General features: G+C 50.9%; 1 protein-coding gene and 1 non-coding gene across 2 annotated transcripts; both read left to right on the forward strand.

The window, feature by feature from the left end:
• Nucleotides 1-410: 410 nt before the first annotated feature.
• On the forward strand, nucleotides 411-514 carry LOC124509758 (U6 spliceosomal RNA). Its single transcript, XR_006961527.1, has one exon. It is a non-coding gene; the product is annotated as a U6 spliceosomal RNA (small nuclear RNA).
• A 4,242-nt stretch (nucleotides 515-4,756) lies between these two features.
• LOC124509157 (melanoma-associated antigen B1-like) lies at nucleotides 4,757-5,761 on the forward strand. Its single transcript, XM_047075730.1, has one exon. It carries the CDS (start codon nucleotides 4,757-4,759, stop codon nucleotides 5,759-5,761), a length of 1,005 nt encoding a protein of 334 aa, XP_046931686.1.
• The last annotated feature ends 12,769 nt before the right edge of the window (nucleotides 5,762-18,530 follow it).

An 18,530-nucleotide genomic window follows, 5' to 3' on the forward strand; every position in this document is an offset into this window, starting at 1 on the left:
AGGGCCATCCAGGCTTTGGGGCTTACTGCACAAAATGGTAAAGGAAAAGGTAATTATCTCATGAAAATTCTTTTAAACTATACAAAAAGATTTGCAGTTATTCAACCATTTTAACAGGCTACCTCTTGTTGATACAAAGACCAGATGAGAATCCCTCAATAAAACAACACCGAAACCAAGCTCGCTTGCACGAACACCCTAAATCAATTCATAGTGTTTCCAGTATAGCAGAGAATCAACATTAGAAAACACTGCCAAATGGAAATCACTATGTTGACAAAAAAGGGGGGAAAGGGACAGGACTATGTATGAGGATAAAGAAAAAGCCTTTCGTCCCCCAAAATATATAAGTAAATAACACTTGGTGATGATACTAAGTTTTGGCAAACTTGCATTAGACAAGAATTTCTGTGCTCCCCTCAGCAGCACATATACTAAAATTGGAATGATGCAGAGATTAGCATGGCCCCTATGCAAGGATGACAGGCAAATTTGCAAAGTGTTCCATATTTTTAAAAATATGTGGGGCGCCTGGGTGGCGCAGTCGGTTAAGCGTCCGACTTCAGCCAGGTCACGATCTCGCGGTCCGTGAGTTCGAGCCCCGCGTCGGGCTCTGGGCTGATGGCTCGGAGCCTGGAGCCTGTTTCCGATTCTGTGTCTCCCTCTCTCTCTGCCCCTCCCCCGTTCATGCTCTGTCTCTCTCTGTCCCAAAAATAAAAATAAACGTTGAAAAAAAAAATTAAAAAAAAATATGTAAGAATTTTCATTTTCTAAAATCTACCGTGAATATAATAAATGTGAACCACTGCAATATAGGGTTGAGAAGATAAAGATAAGTGGTATTAAATCCACTGTCTATGAGTGAATGAAAAAAAATACCCAGTATACAACCATCACACAAGAATAAGAATACCAAAGTAAATAAGACAAAAGAATAATGAAAAGACGTTGTGGTAACAATATGATCTCTTAATTAAAAAGTTCCAAATAATTGGTACAGAAATTATTTTTTTTGATTTTTAAAAAATTAATAAATTTTTTTTTTGTTCTTAAGAGAAAGAGAGAGTATGCAAGTGGGGGAGAGGGGCAGAGGAGAGACCGAAAGAGTTCCAAGCCAAGTCCAGGCTCAGCACGGAGCCTGATCCCAGGATCCTGGGATCATGACCTGAGCTGAAATTAAGGGTGGGACACTCAATCAACTGAACCACCCAGGCGCCCCGGTACAGAAATTGTTAAGATACATAAGCAACTTCGGAAAGATGATATATAAAAGATCAATATAGTCAATTATGGAATCTGGCCAACAAAATCACTGACAAATTACAATACGTAATGGAAAGCATATCACTGAAAACAACAATAATAGCCAAGATACACCTAAAACAAAAACAAAAAGACACCTACAAGTTCTTTAGGAGACAACTATAAAAACTTACTGGTCGACTCCTGAAAAATAGTACTCAAAAAAGCAGTTTACAATGTTTATTGATACAAAAGAGAACACTGCAAAGTGTCAATTCTCTTTACTGTATTTACAGATTTATGGCTTTACCTACAGCTACAAAAATGACACCAACTCAGGTTGCTTTTTCCCATAATCAAAACCAACCCTGGAAAAACTGACAAAGAAAGAAACAAACAAACGAAACAAATATGAACAAGAGCAAAACAACAAAAATGATGAGCCCCTGGGGAATACTAACTCTGTCTTGAACTAGAGTATCTATGTGGGCAGGCGGAGGCCTGCGTGTGACTGAGGACAGTACGTAGCCTGCAAGAGAGGCAGATGACAGAACTGACTGGAGGGAACGTTTTAAGTCCAGCCCTTGACCCTTTCACTATTCCCTAGGACAACGAATTTCTACACCTTCAATAAAGGAACCTAAGGCAGCTCCTCAGAGCCTAAGTGCCAGGACCAAGGGGAAATACCAGGACTGCACCAAAGCAGGGGTTTATATTGGAAGCATGAGTCCACAGGCTGTGCTAAAAACCACTTGAAAATATGCCAGTGAATGTGAACTGGCCTTTATTAACTAACATCTTACGAGAACAAAACGCATAAAATAAAACAGACTACTAGCGAGTATCACAATAATTGCACATAAGGGTGGAAACTGGTTCCAGAAACCATGATCAGTAAGAATGATGTCAGCCAAAGAAACCGGCAAGAGTGATCAGGCTAAGGGGCAACCCACTTTTCCATGGGATTCCTAAGGGCCTTGATAGGGGGTGTGATGAGGTATGAAGTGAGCAAAGGAAAGAACTCCAGAGTTGCTAACTCCAAGTTCCTTGAGAGAAATCGAATGGGCTCCTCCACCCAGAAAGGAGAACACAGCAGGATTCTCATTCTGTGGCAGCCACTTCTGGGAAGCCTCAGGCAGGAGTGGCCTGGTGAGAAGGAATTCATGAAAGGAGGCTCACAAAGTCAAAGCCTGTGGTATAAGGAGTTGGCCTTAGGCCAGCTAATTAGAGGTAACCAAAGAACTATTAGAAATGAAGCGAAACATTGAGAGACTAATGAGAGGTGCATGCGCGACATAGGAGAGAACAAAATAGTCCCTGTCCTGTCCTGTTTGGAGGGCACCAAGTAGAGTCGCTAAGCTCGGAACCCCAAAAACACCCTACTTGAGGCTGGGAGGGAAATGATATGAAAATACAAAATGTTAAAAATACAAATGATACAAAAATACAAAAAAAAAAAAAAAGAAAGATACAAAAATCCAAAAAAACCCAAAAGTGTTAAAATAGAATACAAGTATCATAGTAATTATGCACAGGCCAGAATTGTATCCCAGAAGCTTTCAGAAATGGCAGTGATGTCAGTCAGGAGAAGACACAGGCAGAGCTATGAGGCTAAGAAGCAACTGACTTTCTCCGTGGGGTTCTCAATACCATGGTGGGGGTGAGAGGCTTCAGTTACCAACGGGAGCAACCCCGGGACTGTGAAGAACTCGGTGCAACATCTCTAACCTCCAACACGGGACCACAGAGGACTCTGTCCTCCCGCAGCCGTCTCTGGAAGGCCGCTGGCAGCAGTAGCCAGGAGAGGTGTAGCCGCACTTCATATCCCGAGTCACAGGCAGTGACGGCATCGACCTCAAGGCAGAAGAGGGACATCGACCAGCACCCGAAAGGACTCAAGGAAAGACACCGAGAGAGGATTGAGGCAGTTCCCACACGGAACACGGGCTCCCCCAAAGGCAACACCTGGCCATCGTCAGCTCGGGGGAGCCCCAGCCATGGCCGCTAAGCTCAGACCCCCAAACGTTTCCTACTGCTGGGTGCTTAGAGGGAAACGAGACGCTTGAGCCGAGGCCCTCGGACACAGCACAGCAGAGGGAGGGTTCACAGGCGCTGCTAAGAGTCCGCCAAAGCCCGCGTGCGAGTCCTGCGGGAGGGACTCCAGCCCCCCTGGAACCCAGCCCCCCTGCGCATCCCCCCACGCCAACCCCAGAGCCCGCCCCCTCCGCTGTCGATCTGGGGGCCAGGCCCACATGACCGGAAGTGGCCCTTCCAACTTCCTCCCGGCGCTGGGCAGTGAGGCCTGGTCGGACAGCCGCTGCCTCGGCTGAACACGAGGAGGGGTCCCACGTCCCGTCAGGGGTCAAGGTGAGAGCAGCCCTGGCTCGACCACCGCGGGGACGTTTCCCCGACACCCCCAGCCCCGTCTCCCCTGAAAAGAGGGGCCCACGCAGACGCTGGCCCGTTCCGCCCCTGCTCCGGGGGCTGGGAGACCCCCGTCATGGCCGTTCATCCCAAGTGCCTTGGCTTACCCCCGCCGGGTGTCAGGGATTGCAGGCCTCGGCCCCAGGCTGCTGGACGCTGGCGCGGCTCAGCACAGGGAGCCATCCCTCCCAGGCCCTGTGGAGGGAAGGAGGGGACCCTCGTGAGGACTGGGGGGACTCCGTGCTCCGCGACAGGGGCGACGCAGCGTCCCCGCTCCTGACCTTGGCCGGCGGTGGGGGGGGGGGGGGGTAGGGTCCGGGCCCGGGCCCCGGGGACCAGAGGGAACGTGGCCTGTCCGCTCGTGTCAACCCTGCAAATGCCAGGAAAGGAAGGCCAGGCTGAGACAGCCCCGCCACGTCTAAGAAATACCAGGTGTGAGGCCGGGGGGAGCTGTGTCCCGAAGCTGCAGCCAGCAGTCAGTGGAAGGGAGGGTCCCAGGTCCTACCCGGAGCCCAAGTGGGGATTCTGCGTCATTCCCAGCACCCAAGGAACCCAGGACAGAGAAGGCCTGCCACGAGTGTTCATTCAGCACCAGGTGCCCCCTGACTCCGTGGGGGGCCGAGGCGCTCCCTCCTTTCGGCCCCGTGGGTCCCCTGGAAGATGGCGGGGTCGCCTTCAGAGCAGGAGACGGGGGTGGGGGCCTGGGTCGGGCCCACAAGTACCGTGCCGAGCCTGAATGTGACGGAGAGGGCCCCCAAACCCGGGACCCAGGGCTCTCCCGCGTCAGTTCGGAACCCCGCTGTCACCCGAGTGGCCCCCAGGCAGGGCTGTCTGCCTGGGGCCAAGGCTCCCCCCACGTGCCTCCACAGGGTGCTCGGCCGGGGGGGGGGGGGTGGGCGAGGGGGCAGGCTGACCGGGACGTCGGGAGCCCTGGGGGGTCGCACAGCGGTGCCCTCGAGGACCCTGCAGGGGAGGCCTTGGCCGAAGCCCAGGGGGACTCTCCCCGCTGAAGGCTCTCAGGACAACTCCTGCCCCCCACCCCCGCCCTTACAGGTGTCCTCGCTGCCTGCCAGCCGGGCCCAGCTTCGTCATGCCGCGCCGCCAGAAGAAAAAGCTGCGCGCCGGCCAGAAACGCCACGAGGGCCAGGTTGAGGGGCAGGGTGTGGGGGGTGCTCAGGCCGCCGCCGCGGCGGCGGCGGAGCCCCTTGGGGAGGCTTCCCCGGGGTCCCCCCGGGCGGGTGCAGCCCAGCAGCCTCAGGGTGCCCCGGCCCCCGGGTCCCCCGGGTCCCCCGGCGCAGGCGCCGCAAGCCCGCCACGTGAGCAGGGCGCCGAGGGCCCGGCCGCGCCCCCCGCCCCGGGCGCCCGCAAAGACCCCCTCAGCCGCAAGGCCGAGATGCTGGTGCGGTTCCTGCTGGAGAAGCACGCCAGCAAGGAGCCCATCACGCGGGCCGCGCTGCTGAAGATCGTCAGCAGGAAGTACGAGGCGCACTGGGCCGAGATCCTCAGGCGCACCTCGGAGCGCCTGCAGCTGCTCTTCGGCCTCGAGCTCCGGGAGGGCGACGCCGGCGGCCGGGCCTACGCGCTGGTCAGCAAGCCGGGCCTGGAGGGCGACGGCGGCGACGAGGGGCCGCCCAAGAGCGGCCTGGTCCTGGCGCTGCTGGGCGTGATCTTCATGAAGGGCAACCGCGCCAGCGAGGAGGAGGTGTGGGAGTTCCTCAACGTGCTGGGCGTGTACGCGGGCCGCAGGCACCCGATCTTCGGGGAGCCCAGGAAGTTCATCACCCAAGACCTGGTGCGCCAGAAGTACCTGGAGTACCGCCACGTGCCGGGCAGCAAACCTCAGCGCTACGAGTTCCTGTGGGGCCCGAGAGCCCGCGCCCACACCAGCAAGATGGAGGTGCTGCAGGTGCTGGCCAAGATCAACGACACGGTGCCCAGCTGCTTCCCCCAGCTGTACCAGGAGGCCCTGCTGGAAGAGGCGGCGCGCGAGAGCCCCACAGACGCAGCCACGGTGGCCTCCGCCGGCGAGGCTGCGGGCCCTTCGGGAGCCGGGGAGCCGTCCCGGGCCCGGGTCGGCCGCGGCCGCCGAATCTAGCGAGGCCGCCGAATCTAGCGAGGCGGGTGGGGCGGCTGCTCCTCCTGCTCGGGGCGGAAGGGGGCCCTTGACCTTCCAGGTAGTGCAGAGTCCGGGGGCTGGAGGGAAGTAAGTAGTTCTTCTTCATATTTGTTCTAAACTCTTAACTAATATCAACACACATATCATTCATATTTATTTAGGTGTTTACAAGTTTTTTCCTAGTATCCCTTATTTAGCACTAGAATATAAACTTAAGAATGGCATGGCTCTCACCTCCATGGCTGTTCCTCAAGGGAGAGTTACAGTGTTGTTGTGTGGAAAACAAAGCCACAGACCATCGATATTGCATTTATGGTCCAGAAGTAGGTAACATGGCATGCAGTAGGGATTTTCATGGCCCTGTGAGAAGAGGAAAACAGAAAAGAGCAGGGAATAGCCAACGGAGAAACACTAGTTAAATAAAAGGAAAAGGTGTTTAATTCATGGTTTGCCTTTTCCATTCAGTCTCTTAGTAAAAAGAAAAGATGTGTTCTCAAGAATGTTTGTTTTGTCTCTGTGCACTCTATATTCCCTGCTACCTGCTGGATGAAAAGTAAACTCAGATGGGGCCCTTGGGTGGCTCCGTTGGTTGGGCGACCCACCCTTGGTTTCTGCTCGGGTCACGATCTCCAGTGTGGTGGGATCAAGCCCCGGGTTGGGCTCTCTGTTGACAGTGTGGAACCTGCTTGGGATTCTCTCCCTCCCACCCTCTCCCTGCCCCTCCCCCCACTCTTGCTCCTTCTCTCTGGACACAAAGAAGCATTCAGGGAAAACCAAACTCAGGTGAGGGGCGGGTGGGAGGTTGGGGGTTCATACCAATCCTAACTGCCATTCGCTCAGGCCGGGTATTTTTCTACTGAGCATGTGAAATGCTTCCTATGGTACATAACTTCCAACATTCCTATAGCAAACTTCCTTTACAGACAAAGCACCGGTAAATGCCTCAAGTTCACGGGAGTGGTGAGTGACCTCCCTGGGACTGGATCCCTGCTCTGGATTAGTTTAGATCCATCTCAAGACCCATGCTCTTCCTTTCCTCCCAGCTTTTCATTCTTTCTCTTCTCATCACTCCACACTCTATCTCATGGGATAAACAAAACCCTGACCCAAAGCGGCGTTTCGGAATACACAGCCACGGTAATAATAATGCTACATAACTGTGTAGCGTGACCAAAGATAAGAAAAAACTGACATCCAGTGTCAACAGGATCACCTGTACATGCAACGTCAGACAACCCGAAAAGATCAGGGGCTCTCAAAATCCTGACGGGCCCCACCTCGTCCCTATAAGAAGTAAATCCGTTAGAAGGAGAGGCCCGGAAGATGCTGTCTAGCTGGCAAAGAGAAGGATTCTTCTCTGACAGCAGACCATCTGGGCAGCCCCCTACCCCCAGCCTCCCAGGCCTCCCCCCCACCCCTGCCTAGTGTCACATCTTCCTAGGGACGGTGCCCAAGTCCCTTGCAGGGCCTGCAGTCAGAAACCTGCTCGAGGGTCGGCAGGGATGTGGATTTCCCAGCAGCCTCTAACTGAGAAGAGGACAAAATGAGGACCCTAGACACCCACACCCCAGAACATGGGATTACCGAGGTGAGCTGCCATCACACCTAGGGGGCCTCAGGTAGAGCTGTACCTGAGCGTCCCCTCCTCCTTCAAGGTTCTCAGAGATAGAGAAGCCTCGGTTTAAGGGCTGTGTCCTCAGGGCAGTGGAGGGAAGAGTCCCAGCCTGACAGGTAGCAAGGTGGGGACCCTGAATGAGGAGGGAGGAACTGCCCGTCCTGCCACACCAGGGGCTCCACAACACATACCCTGCTTTCCGCCTCGTGTGGCTGTGGCCGGCGCTCTCCGGCTGAGGCTCCCCCTCATTTCTTCTGGTGGGGAACAGAGGGGGGGGGTTCATGGGGAGGCGAGGTCTCGTGCTGAGGCAGCAGCTCCGATTCTGTCCAAGCAGCAGATCCTATCCAACAGGCCTTACTGGCATTTAAGGTGAGGATACTGAGGGCTGATGAGTGGATCCCTATGACAGAGGGGACCACACAGAGCCTCCGGCAGGGGGAGGCCAGGGAGTAGCAGCCGGCCTTCCCCATCTAGGGTCTCAGGAAGATGACAGCCTTGCCAGAAGGCTGGCCGACTCAGTAGAGGAAGGAGTCCCATATACTCCCCGGAGTCAAGGTTAGACACCCGAGCAAAGCCCGAGGGGCTAGTCACTCGACAAGAGGGAAGTGTCCTAAAATTTAGCCCCTACTATGATCTTTCAGAGGATCCCAACAGCCCCGGACAGATAGGGTTCATCCTGACTTCCAAATCAGAATGTCCAGGCAGGTAACGGCCTTGGTCTGAGGAGCACGGCCTTAGGTGAGTGGAGGGTAGAGTCCCAGGGCTGGTCATGAGTCAAGAGGAGGACCGTGAGTGAGGAGCAAGGGGACCCCTCACCCCAGAAGAGAGGAGAACGCCCAGAGTCCCACCCTTGCTGTCAGTCCTAGGAGGCCCAGGGCAAAGCTTTCCAGCTGAGGTGTCCCCTCTTTCCACGGGAAGTGGTCTCACGGAGGAGAGGGCCTCTGCCTAATGGGAGCAGCCTCGGTCCTCACGGTGTGGAAACCTCGTCCCTAACTGGAGGCAAGTTGATGACTCTAAATCAGGGGAAAGGGACACCGACCAGAACACACGGGGCCACACAGAGCCCGACCACTGCTGTCTTCTCTCCGCAAACCCAGGAATGTTGGCATTCCTGTCCCGCTCGTGTCCTCTGGGGGTGTCTCGTGGAGGAGGTGAGGCGCTGGGTGGAAGGGGCGAGCCTCAGCGGAGCAGAGGGAGAAACTCCAGGTCATGCCAAGCATCTGGCATGGGGCCCTACGTCAAGAGGGAACCACCCAAACCATAAAGGTAGAGACGCCAGAGAACACCTTGGCCGCTGTCGGCCATGGGACCATAGGAAGGGTTGCCATGGGAGGCAACCCTCACAGTCCCCTAGGTGGTCTTAGGCCATGAAAATCCTTAGCGTGGGGGAACGGGCCTCCAGGTCATGGCAAGAAGCAGTGTGAAGACTGAGTGAGGACCAAGAGAAACAACGGAAAAGAGAGAAGAACAAACGGTCCCACCACCCTGTCAGACCTGGCTGGGGGCTCCAGGCAGGAGTATGCAAATGTGTCACCCACTGGCTTCCAGCCTTGGGGGACTCAGGTCAGTAGAAGGAGGCCTCCTAGATCCTGACAAAGTGAGGACTGTAGCTGTCACCAACCTCAGAACGGTAGAGTCCCATCAAGTTTTGTCCCCCGCTGTTAGCTCTCAGAATCTCCAAACAGCTGTGACTAGATGTGACTTACGTGACTTCCACCTCTGGGGACTCGGGGTGGTGAGGCCCTTGGTTGGAAGCGAGAAAAGGGACAACTGCCAGGCTGTGCCAGGGATAAGGGTAAGGGCCCTGAAAAAGGAGCAGAGCATGAAAACCATAACAATGGTGCAGCACATCATATCCGCCCTGCTGTCAGTCCCAGGAGACATCGGGAAAGATGTCAGGCAGAGTGAAGGCAACCCTCAATTCCTGTCAGGGTGACAGAGAAACAGGGAGAGTAAGAGATCAAGAGAGGAAGGAATGAGGCCATCCCAGAGTCCAACTGAGGAACCTGAGTGAGGACCAGGGAGACAAACCATCATAAGTTCCAGATTTGCCTACTACAACTTTGTGTCTCAAGCGACCACAGGCAGGGGTGGCCAAATATGGTCATCCTCACTCTTTCTACTGGGTCTCAAAGCGTTGTGGCCTTCCTAAGAGGAGATGTCTTCAGGCGAAGGTAGAGAGGAGCCACCGGCCCTCCTAGGATTCAATGTGAGAACCCTGACTGAAGACTGAGGGGCCCCTGCCCCACCCCCCGAGTGGAAGGGACAACAAAGAGTCCAGCTGCACCTCTGCTCAGCGCTTCAAGGCTCAGGGCAGGGTGGACAGGCAGAGGATCCCCTATTCCTCCCTTATAGCATGTCTAAGGATGTTAAGATCCTTAGCCTGAATGTGAAGCCACTAGAGGGCAGAAGGGTGTGTCCCAGCCCCGAGGTGACAAAGTGAGCAGCCCCTCCCCCGCCAGCCCCTGTGGTCACCCTGGTTCACTCCCGGGCAGGTCTGTCTGACAGTGGCCCAAGACTCCCAACACCTTCCTCCACAGGGTGCTCAGGACCCAGGCTGACCAGGACAACAGGAGCCCTGTGGGGTCCTAGAGCAGTGCCCTCGAGGACCCTGCAGGGGCAGCCATGGTCAAAGCCAAGGTGGAATCTCCCCACTGATGGGACTCACGTCATTTCCCTCTGATGTCAGGCAGAGCCAGGTGCCCAGGTGCCTTTGCTATTTGCTGTCCCTAACCAGTGTCGTCACGCCTCAGAGCCAAAAGAGTAAGCTCCGCCTCTGCGAGAAATGCCCCCAAGGTCTTGAGGGTGCTCAGTCTACTGCAGCAGCAGCAGCAGAGTCCCCCATTTTCCTCCTCTCCTGATTTGGGGGTATTCTGCAGAGATCCCCTCTTTCTGGCATTCCCCGAGAGCCAAAGAGAGCCCCATCCACCACTACCTCTATTGTAGGGGTGTCCTGCCCAAGATGTGAAGACAATGCCAAGAGCCAACCAAACTGAGGAGAGGACAGCACCATCCACTGAGAGCTCCCACAGAACTCCTCTAAGCAGGAAGGCAAGTTATACTGGTACAACTTCTGCTACACGTCTATAACATGAAGACCCATTAGAAAAGCAGTCATGCTGAAAGGTGCTGACAAAATGTCCAAGAACCGCTTCCCTGAGATCCTGAGGAGAAAGGGATTGGCTTTTGGCCTTGAATTAAAGGAAGTGGGGTTCCTTTGATGCAAGAGTGATGCTAGAGCATCCCTCTGATGCTCCTGCCAGCGTCCTGGACTTCCTAACCACGGGCGTGTGAGTGGCAATAAGGATTTGCCCAAGACCCATCTCCTGGTGACACTCCTGAGCATGAGCTTCATGAAGGGCAACTGGGCCACAGCAGGGAAGAACTGAGAAGTTCTGAGTCAGATTTAGGCATATGGTGGGGGAACAACTTCGTATATGAAGAGTTCATCACCCAAGATGGAATGAGGCTCGAGGACCTGGAGTACCGACTGGTGCCCAAAGGTGATCCTCCTCTCTGTGAATTCCCATGGGGGTCTTAGAGCCTGTGCTGAAACCAGCAAGAGATACGTCTGGTCATTGTGGGCCAAGGTCAATGTTACCATCTTCGGTGCCTTCCCATCCCATTATGAACAGGCTTTGAGATAGGAGGAAGAAAGCCTCTAGAGCAGATGCTGCCAGGTTGAGCGCCCAAACCAGCACGTGTTCCAGGGCCATTACCACTAACTACGCCCACATCAAGTACAGCCTCGGGGAGATTCTGGACCTTTTCAATGAAGAATGTCGTTAGTGTCGAAGCAGTGGAGGACTCTCTTAGCACTTTTTAGAAAACTAAAAGATGTGTATCTCCCATTTCTTATATTATTCAAGATGGCGAAAGAAATTAAACAATAACAAAGTAGGCATTCTGCTTGCTATCTCTCTTCCTCCACAACCGTTAACTGAGCATCTCTTCTCGGGGAGGCCTCATGCCAGTACTAGGGATGCTACGCAAAAGAAGACCAGGCCACTGTCCTTAGACTTTTAGTCTAGGAGCTGCTGCCGTATCAGCAAGACAGTGACCTAGACTCTAGGACCCATGTAAATGACGAGTGAAAAGAAGGAGTCAGGGAGAGAGAGAAGGTTCCCGATGAGAGTAGCCACGAGCAAGTGCTCTGCAGCTAGGCACTTGGGAGCTTTGCCACACTTGACTTCCTGTAGAAGAGGTCGTTTGAAGTTAAGCAGGGTAGTGGACTAGATGAAGTGGTGAGAATCGTGAGCTGAGAATGGGCCCTCAGACGGTGGGTCTCAGAGCTGAGAGTCTGACTATAGGCAAGAATGAAATCCTGCCCTTAATCCTTACTTTGGGATGCTGGATACACCAGACAGGCTCTCCACCTGGGGCAGGAAGAGAAGCGGTCCTGGGCTCTGGTTCCAGTGCATGTGAACACAGTGCACAAAACAGATGTTTGAGGCACATGCTGTCTAGAAGGCTTCTAAGAAACAAAGGTGACACTCCTGGGGAGTGAGATGTCATTTCACTATCTCTGCGCCAGGCTGGGAGGGCCAGAGGCTACTCCATTCCAGGGGCATTCTATTAACTGAACGATTTCCAGGGGAATTTGGCAAACTCTTATGGAAAACTAGATTCTTGGTGGTGGTGAAATGAATGAAAACAGGCGTGGTTTGGATGGAAAGGCCCCCGGGAGGGAAACTGTCCATGACACCAATTCTAGAACCTCTGCATTGCATCTAACTGGGGGAGACTCCTCCACACCCAGATTAAATAACACATTTTCAAACGGGAAAAATGTACATAGCTTTACTGGCTAAGCAGTACTTCCTTCTTTCCAAAGGCGCTGCGGTTTTTCTGATATCTCATAAAAACAAACAAACAAACAAACAAACAAACAAACCCGAAATTCCAGAAGAATTGGTATTATTGTCTGGGGTCCTAATCATCATAGTAAGAAATGCCACTCTTTAGAAGATCATTGTTTCAGATGCTTTGCAAACACTGCACATATTCCAACAATCCTACCAGGGAGGACACATCAGACTCACTTTGCAGACGATGAACTAGCCATTTTCTCCAGTTCACCTGGCTTTGAAGTGACGGACCCAGAACTAGAGCCCTGGTCTGAATTTGTCTTGAGGCCACACTGTGCCACTGCGTGTCTCCCAGATGAAGACCGACACGGTGTCTCTCAATTCGCTTTGTTTTCCCCACTCCTCCAAAATAGATCTGAGGCAATAAGAAAGAGGAACTTGCAGCCAAAACATTAAAAGCAGGCATAGAAGAGGGTGGTTACTGTGAAAAGAGACCACAATTTGGGGATTGTCTGTGGCTTGCATTCACCTCAGATCCACATACCATTAGCCGTATGGATCCTTGGAAGCAGACCCTGCCCTGGCCGCAAGGCGTGCGTCTGGTTCCAGCACTTTCCTGCAAGACGGCATCCTCGCCCGGGGCCTTCCCTGGTGTGCCCTCGTGTCCAACTCTGGAATCTGTTACTGGTGTGTTATTTGAGACTGGCCTCTGAAAGACACAGCAATGAGCGAGCTTACCCAAGTGGTCAATAACCAAAGCCTCTCTTGCAATTTGGGGATGAGGAAAGACCATGGATTTCACTAGGAATCAAATAGGATGACTCAGAAACACAATGGTTAGATCACAGAAGAAAATACCGACCAAGGGAAATCACTGCCTTCACAGAAAAGGAGAAAATGCATTTTACAAGAAAAGAACATGTGCTTTACACTTCTACTCACAATACTGCTGACACCAGCAGTATAGGGTTTAGTGTCTTTATCCCCCAAACGGACCAATTCTTAAGCAGCAGCCAGGTGTCCTACAACTCAATTCCATTCTGACAACATTTACTGAAACGAGCATCAAATCTCACAAGTCAAGGGCTCATTCCCAGAAGACTCTCCTATACTTAATCACAAATCTGGGCCTCCTGTTCCTCTGACTGGCTATAAATCAGGGATTCCCACAAACTCTTCTTTGGGTTTGAAAATTTTCTAAAATGGCTCACAGAAGTCAGGAGTATGATGTACTTAGTAGGTTACTGATTTCTCATGAATGGACAGGACTAAATTACAGCCAAATGTAAGAAATGCATAGGGGCATCTCGCTGACTCAGCCAGTTAAGCGTCTGACTCCAGCTCAGGTCACGATCCTGCAGTTCGAGCCCTGCATCGGGCTCTGCGCTGGGGATACAGGGCCTGCTTGGGATTCTCTCCCTCTCTCTCCCTGCCCCTTCCCCACTTGCACACGCGCGCTCTCTCTCTCTCTCTCTCAAAATAAATACATCAATTAAAAAAAGAAAAAAGAAAAGCACAGAGCATGGTGTGGGGAAGGCGTTCAGGGATTCCTCGTCCTGTCCCCAGCTGTCCCACCCTCCCAGCACCTCCGTGAGTTCCGCAAACTGGAAGTTCTCCAAAACACTTTGGTTAGGAGTGTAACGGAGGCTTTGTTACAGAAGCACAAATAATGAAATCACTGGCTGTTGGCGATCAAGTCAATCTCCAGCCTCTCTCCCCTCCCCGCAGATCAGGAGGTGGGGCTGAAACTTCCAACTCCTTAAATACACGGTTGGTTCCCCCTGGGCAGCCAGTACCCATACTTAGGAGCTTTCCAAAGTCACCTCATGAACATAAACTCAGGTATGGTTGAAAGGGGCTGGTTCTGAATTGTATAAAACACACTCCTTTCACACACCCCAGAACGGTAGAGTCCCATCAAGGTTTGTCCCCGCTGTTAGCTCTCAGAATCTCCAAACAGCTGTGACTAGACATGACTTACGTGACTTCCATTTCTGGTGATGACAAATGTATAAGGAGGCCCTGCTACATGAGGCAGCTCGCAGACCCAGAGCCTCAGCCAGGGTGGCCTCTCCTGGTGATGGGGGGGGTGGCGCGCGGGGAGCCTTCAAGGACCCGGGTCAGCTGCTGTCGCAGAATCCAGTGAGTCAGGTGAGGCAAAAGATGGCCCTTGGCCTTCCAAGTAGTGCAGAGTTGGGGGCTGGAGGGAACAAAATGAAGATCTTTGCCTTTTTTGTTTGTTTGTTTGTTTTCATTAAAGTCATCTGTAAGCTTTTTTTTTTTTTAATTTTCAAATATTGTTCAGTTTAGTGAAGATATTCTGCTTCAGAACCTAAGGTTACTAATGCCAGAGAAATCACATTATTACCATTCACGTTTAAGTTTTAGGGTTTGCCTTTTTTTTTTTAAACAAACTCAAAAGCCTTCATTCTTTCCTTTTTGCTACAGAACTGGTTAACAGAGCACTGAAATGGGGTTTTTCATGGGAACATGAAAGAAACTTATAGGAAAATATTTGGGATCACCAGGTGGTGAAACTTAAGTAAAGGACGGTTAACTCTTTGCTTTATTCTTTGGGCTCTTTGCTCATAAAATTAAATAACATACACCTGGGTACTGTGTAGCTTATTCAAAATGTATAAGAAATTAAATAAACTTCTTGGTTTGTTTATTTCAATAATAATAAATCCTATTTATTTCTTTTCCTCTAGTATCAGTTGAGCATCCTCTCTTTGGAAAGCCCCCTGGTAGCACTGGGAATGTTAAGAAAAATAAGCAAACCAATGCACATAGAACTGGAGACTCTGGCAGCAGTTATACAATGAAGATGGTGAGATCCACTCCAAGAAATAAATTAATGACAAGTTAAAAAGAAGAGGTGCATAAGGGGAGGTCCTAGGTGAGAAAAGTCTAGTGTAAAGTGTTCGGTTAATGCTCTGTTGGGCTTGGTAAAATGCCAGTCCCTTGGGGAGGTCATTTTAGGCCAGGCTGTGCTGTGGGCTGGTTGTGGCCGGGGGAGTGGTGGGCAGTGAGGGGCCAGGTCTTTAGATGATGGTCTCAGAGTTGGGAGCCCAGGCCTGTAGTGGAAAACAGTTTTTCACATTTACTCTGGGGTTGTGTGAAAACCAGCGTCAGTCCCTAGCTGAGGCCTGAATGGAATGGGTCCTATGCGCTTGCCCCAGTGCAGGTGGCACAGTACACAAATGACGTATTTTAGGCAGAGAACGTCCAGAGAGCTTCTGAGTAATAAGGGTAATACTTCACTGAAGTGCGATGCCAAGAAGGCCCTGGACTTTCTTGCTTTTCATGGGATGGGAGTGCCCGAGCTCACTCTGTTAGAAGGGCATTTTAACTAGGTTATTTTGAGTATAATTTGCCCAACTCTTAAGAGAGGGCATGAATTTTGGTGGCGATAAAATGAATGACAACAGGGGTGGTTTGGATGGAAAGGGACCTAAAAGAGAAGTCGTTGGTACCTGACACAAAGAGAAACTTTCATTTGCATCCAATTGAGGAAGACAGCCCCATACCTGTATTAAACAACAGATGCTCTAGTGGAGAAATACTACGGATTTTATTCGCCCTGTAGCATTTCAGTGGATTTGGATTTCTATACTGTTAGTAGTTGGATATTGTCTAATACAGGCTGGAAATAAAATTCTGTGAAGAAACAATTTTATTATCAGGGGTCACAATCGTCTTAGTAATAACGGCCGTTCATTAAAAGCACCAAACTTTGTGGGGTACCTGGGTGGCTCCATTGGTTAAGCATCTGACTCTTGATTTCGGCTCAGGTCATGACCTCACGGTTGGTGAGTTCGAGTTCAAGCCCCACATCGGGCTGTACGCTGATAGTGCGGAGCCTGCTTGGGATTCTCTCTCTCCTCTGCCTCTGCCCCTCCCTGGATCATGCTTGTGCTCTCTCTCTCTCTCTCTCTCTCTCTCAAAACTAAACATTGAAAAAAAAAAAGCACCAAACTTTGCCTAACACCATGCCAAATGGATAATATCCATCACCTATATGTCTATAGTCCTACATGACAAATGTTATCAGACTCACTTTCCGAATAAAGAACTTGGAATATTCTCAAATTCAAGGCTGGCAAGTGACAGCACTGGACTAGACCCTGGCTCTGAATTCCTCAAGAGCCCACAGTGCCACTCCTCTCAGCCGGAGGCATATGTGTATCACTTACTTCACTGTTCTGCTCAGTACTCCCAAATGTATTTCAGGTGTTAAAAACCATGATTTCACACCCCAAATATGGTTTTGGAATACAAAGCCCAAGGAACAAGCAATAGCAAAATCAATGTTAAGTATGAATAAAGAAAGAGACAGTATTCAGCGACAATAATGTTATCAACAAAGGAAATGTCAATAAACCTGAAAAGATCAGGGAATCACAGTATCATGTGGCTCAGTCCCTCTATTGTGGAAAATAAATCTATTAGAAGTGAAGTTGTGTAAGAGGCTAAGTCTGTGAAAAGAAAGAAGAGATCAGTGTGTGAGAAAGAAGAAAGAAAGAAGAAAGAAGAGATCTGCGATAGCATACCACCGGCCCTGGGCCCCTGCCTCTACTGTAGTTTCATCATCTCACATTACTCCTGGGAATCAACTCATTTGCTGCCAGGTTTGCAGTAGGGAGACTAAGCAGGAGTTTGGAAGGATGAGGTATTTCCCAGGAAGCCTTTCAAAGAAGAGTCAGGAGAGGTGCCTGGGTGGCTCAGTTAGTTAAGCATCTCTTATTTTTGGCTGAAGTCATGATATCACAGTTTGTGGGTTTGAGCCTCGCATCAGGCTCTGCACTGCTGGTATGGAGCCTGCTTGGGATTCTCACTCTCCCTTTTGCTCTCATAATAAACAAATTTTAAAGAAACTTAAAAAAAAAAAAAAGCAGCTCTTTCTGCCCACAGGTCCTGTCTCCATGCTTTAATAAAATCAGCTTTTTGTGCCAAAGAGGTCTTCAAGAATTCCTTCTTGGGGCGCCTGGGTGGCGCAGTCGGTTAAGCGTCCGACTTCAGCCAGGTCATGATCTCGCGGTCTGTGAGTTCGAGCCCCGCGTCAGGCTCTGGGCTGATGGCTCAGAGCCTGGAGCCTGTTTCCGATTCTGTGTCTCCCTCTCTGCCCCTCCCCGTTCATGCTATGTCTCTCTCTGTCCCAAAAATAAATAAACGTTGAAAAAAAAATTTAAAAAAAAAAAAAAAAAGAATTCCTTCTTGGCCATCAGCTCCAAACCCCCCACAACCCCCAAAACCTCATTATTTGGTGCCTGAACGCAGGGCTATGAGTTTTTTCACCTGGACTCCGAGCTTCGGTGCAAACTTGGCACCATTGGCTCCTACTGCCACCCTTGAAGTCAGGGAGCAAAGAACAACCACTTGGACCACCCATTTCAGACTTCCCCACCAATGTCCAAGGGTTTATGACCAAGTTAACACAGTCTAGGAAACTGCATTGTGTGGTGAATCTCAGACAACTAATGAGAAAGCAAACTAGCAACTACCTGTGAGCATTATGCCTACTATTCTTGCAAATGGAAAAGTTAACGTCAGTCAACTGGGTTGTACCATGAGAAATTTTCCCCAGGTTTCTGGATGGTGCTCTGGTCATCAGAAATTTAACTCCCTTGAAACCTAATCTGGACCATCACTGCACAAGAGTGAAATTACCATTTTTAGCTGTTTAACTGACAAATATGTATATTAATGTTTATTTTTTTTAATTTAAATGTTTGTTTCTTTTTGAGAGAGAGAGAGAGAGAGAGAGAGAGAGAGTATGTGTGTGAGCAGGGGAGAGGTAGAGGGAGAGGGAGACACAGAATCTAAAGTAGGCTCTAGGCTCTGAGCTGTGAGCACAGAGCCCCATGCAGGGCTCGAACACACAAATGGCGAGATGATGACCTGAGCTGAAGTCAGACGCTTAACCGACTGAGCCACCCAGGTGCCCCTTAATGTTGTTGTTTATGCATCTGAGGCACTGCAGAAGACATGAAATGTTTTTCAACACGATTTGAGGAATTGTTTCAAGAAAAGACTTTCCCCCAAAGCACTGAATATGAAAGACTGTGACCCTGTAATAAAAAATAATTGTATTTGGTTTTTAAACTATATAAAAAAAGACCCAAGTCCATAGGAAGACTGATAAATTAAGATTGAGGAGACCAACACCCCATAATAACTAGAGTCATAGGAAGATTGGCCTGTGACCCCTCTCAGACCCAGGAGGCCAAGAAAGAAGTGCCAAGATAAGCCTTCCCTCACTTATTTTCAGGGCTCTCAGGGACATTTGAGCTTTGGTCTACATGGGTAATCTTAGGTTGAAAGA

Source organism: Lynx rufus, unplaced genomic scaffold (assembly GCF_022079265.1).
Source record: "Lynx rufus isolate CCGP_SWC_20201006 ecotype Redwood Valley unplaced genomic scaffold, mLynRuf1.p SCAF_14, whole genome shotgun sequence".
NCBI lineage: Eukaryota > Metazoa > Chordata > Mammalia > Carnivora > Felidae > Lynx > Lynx rufus.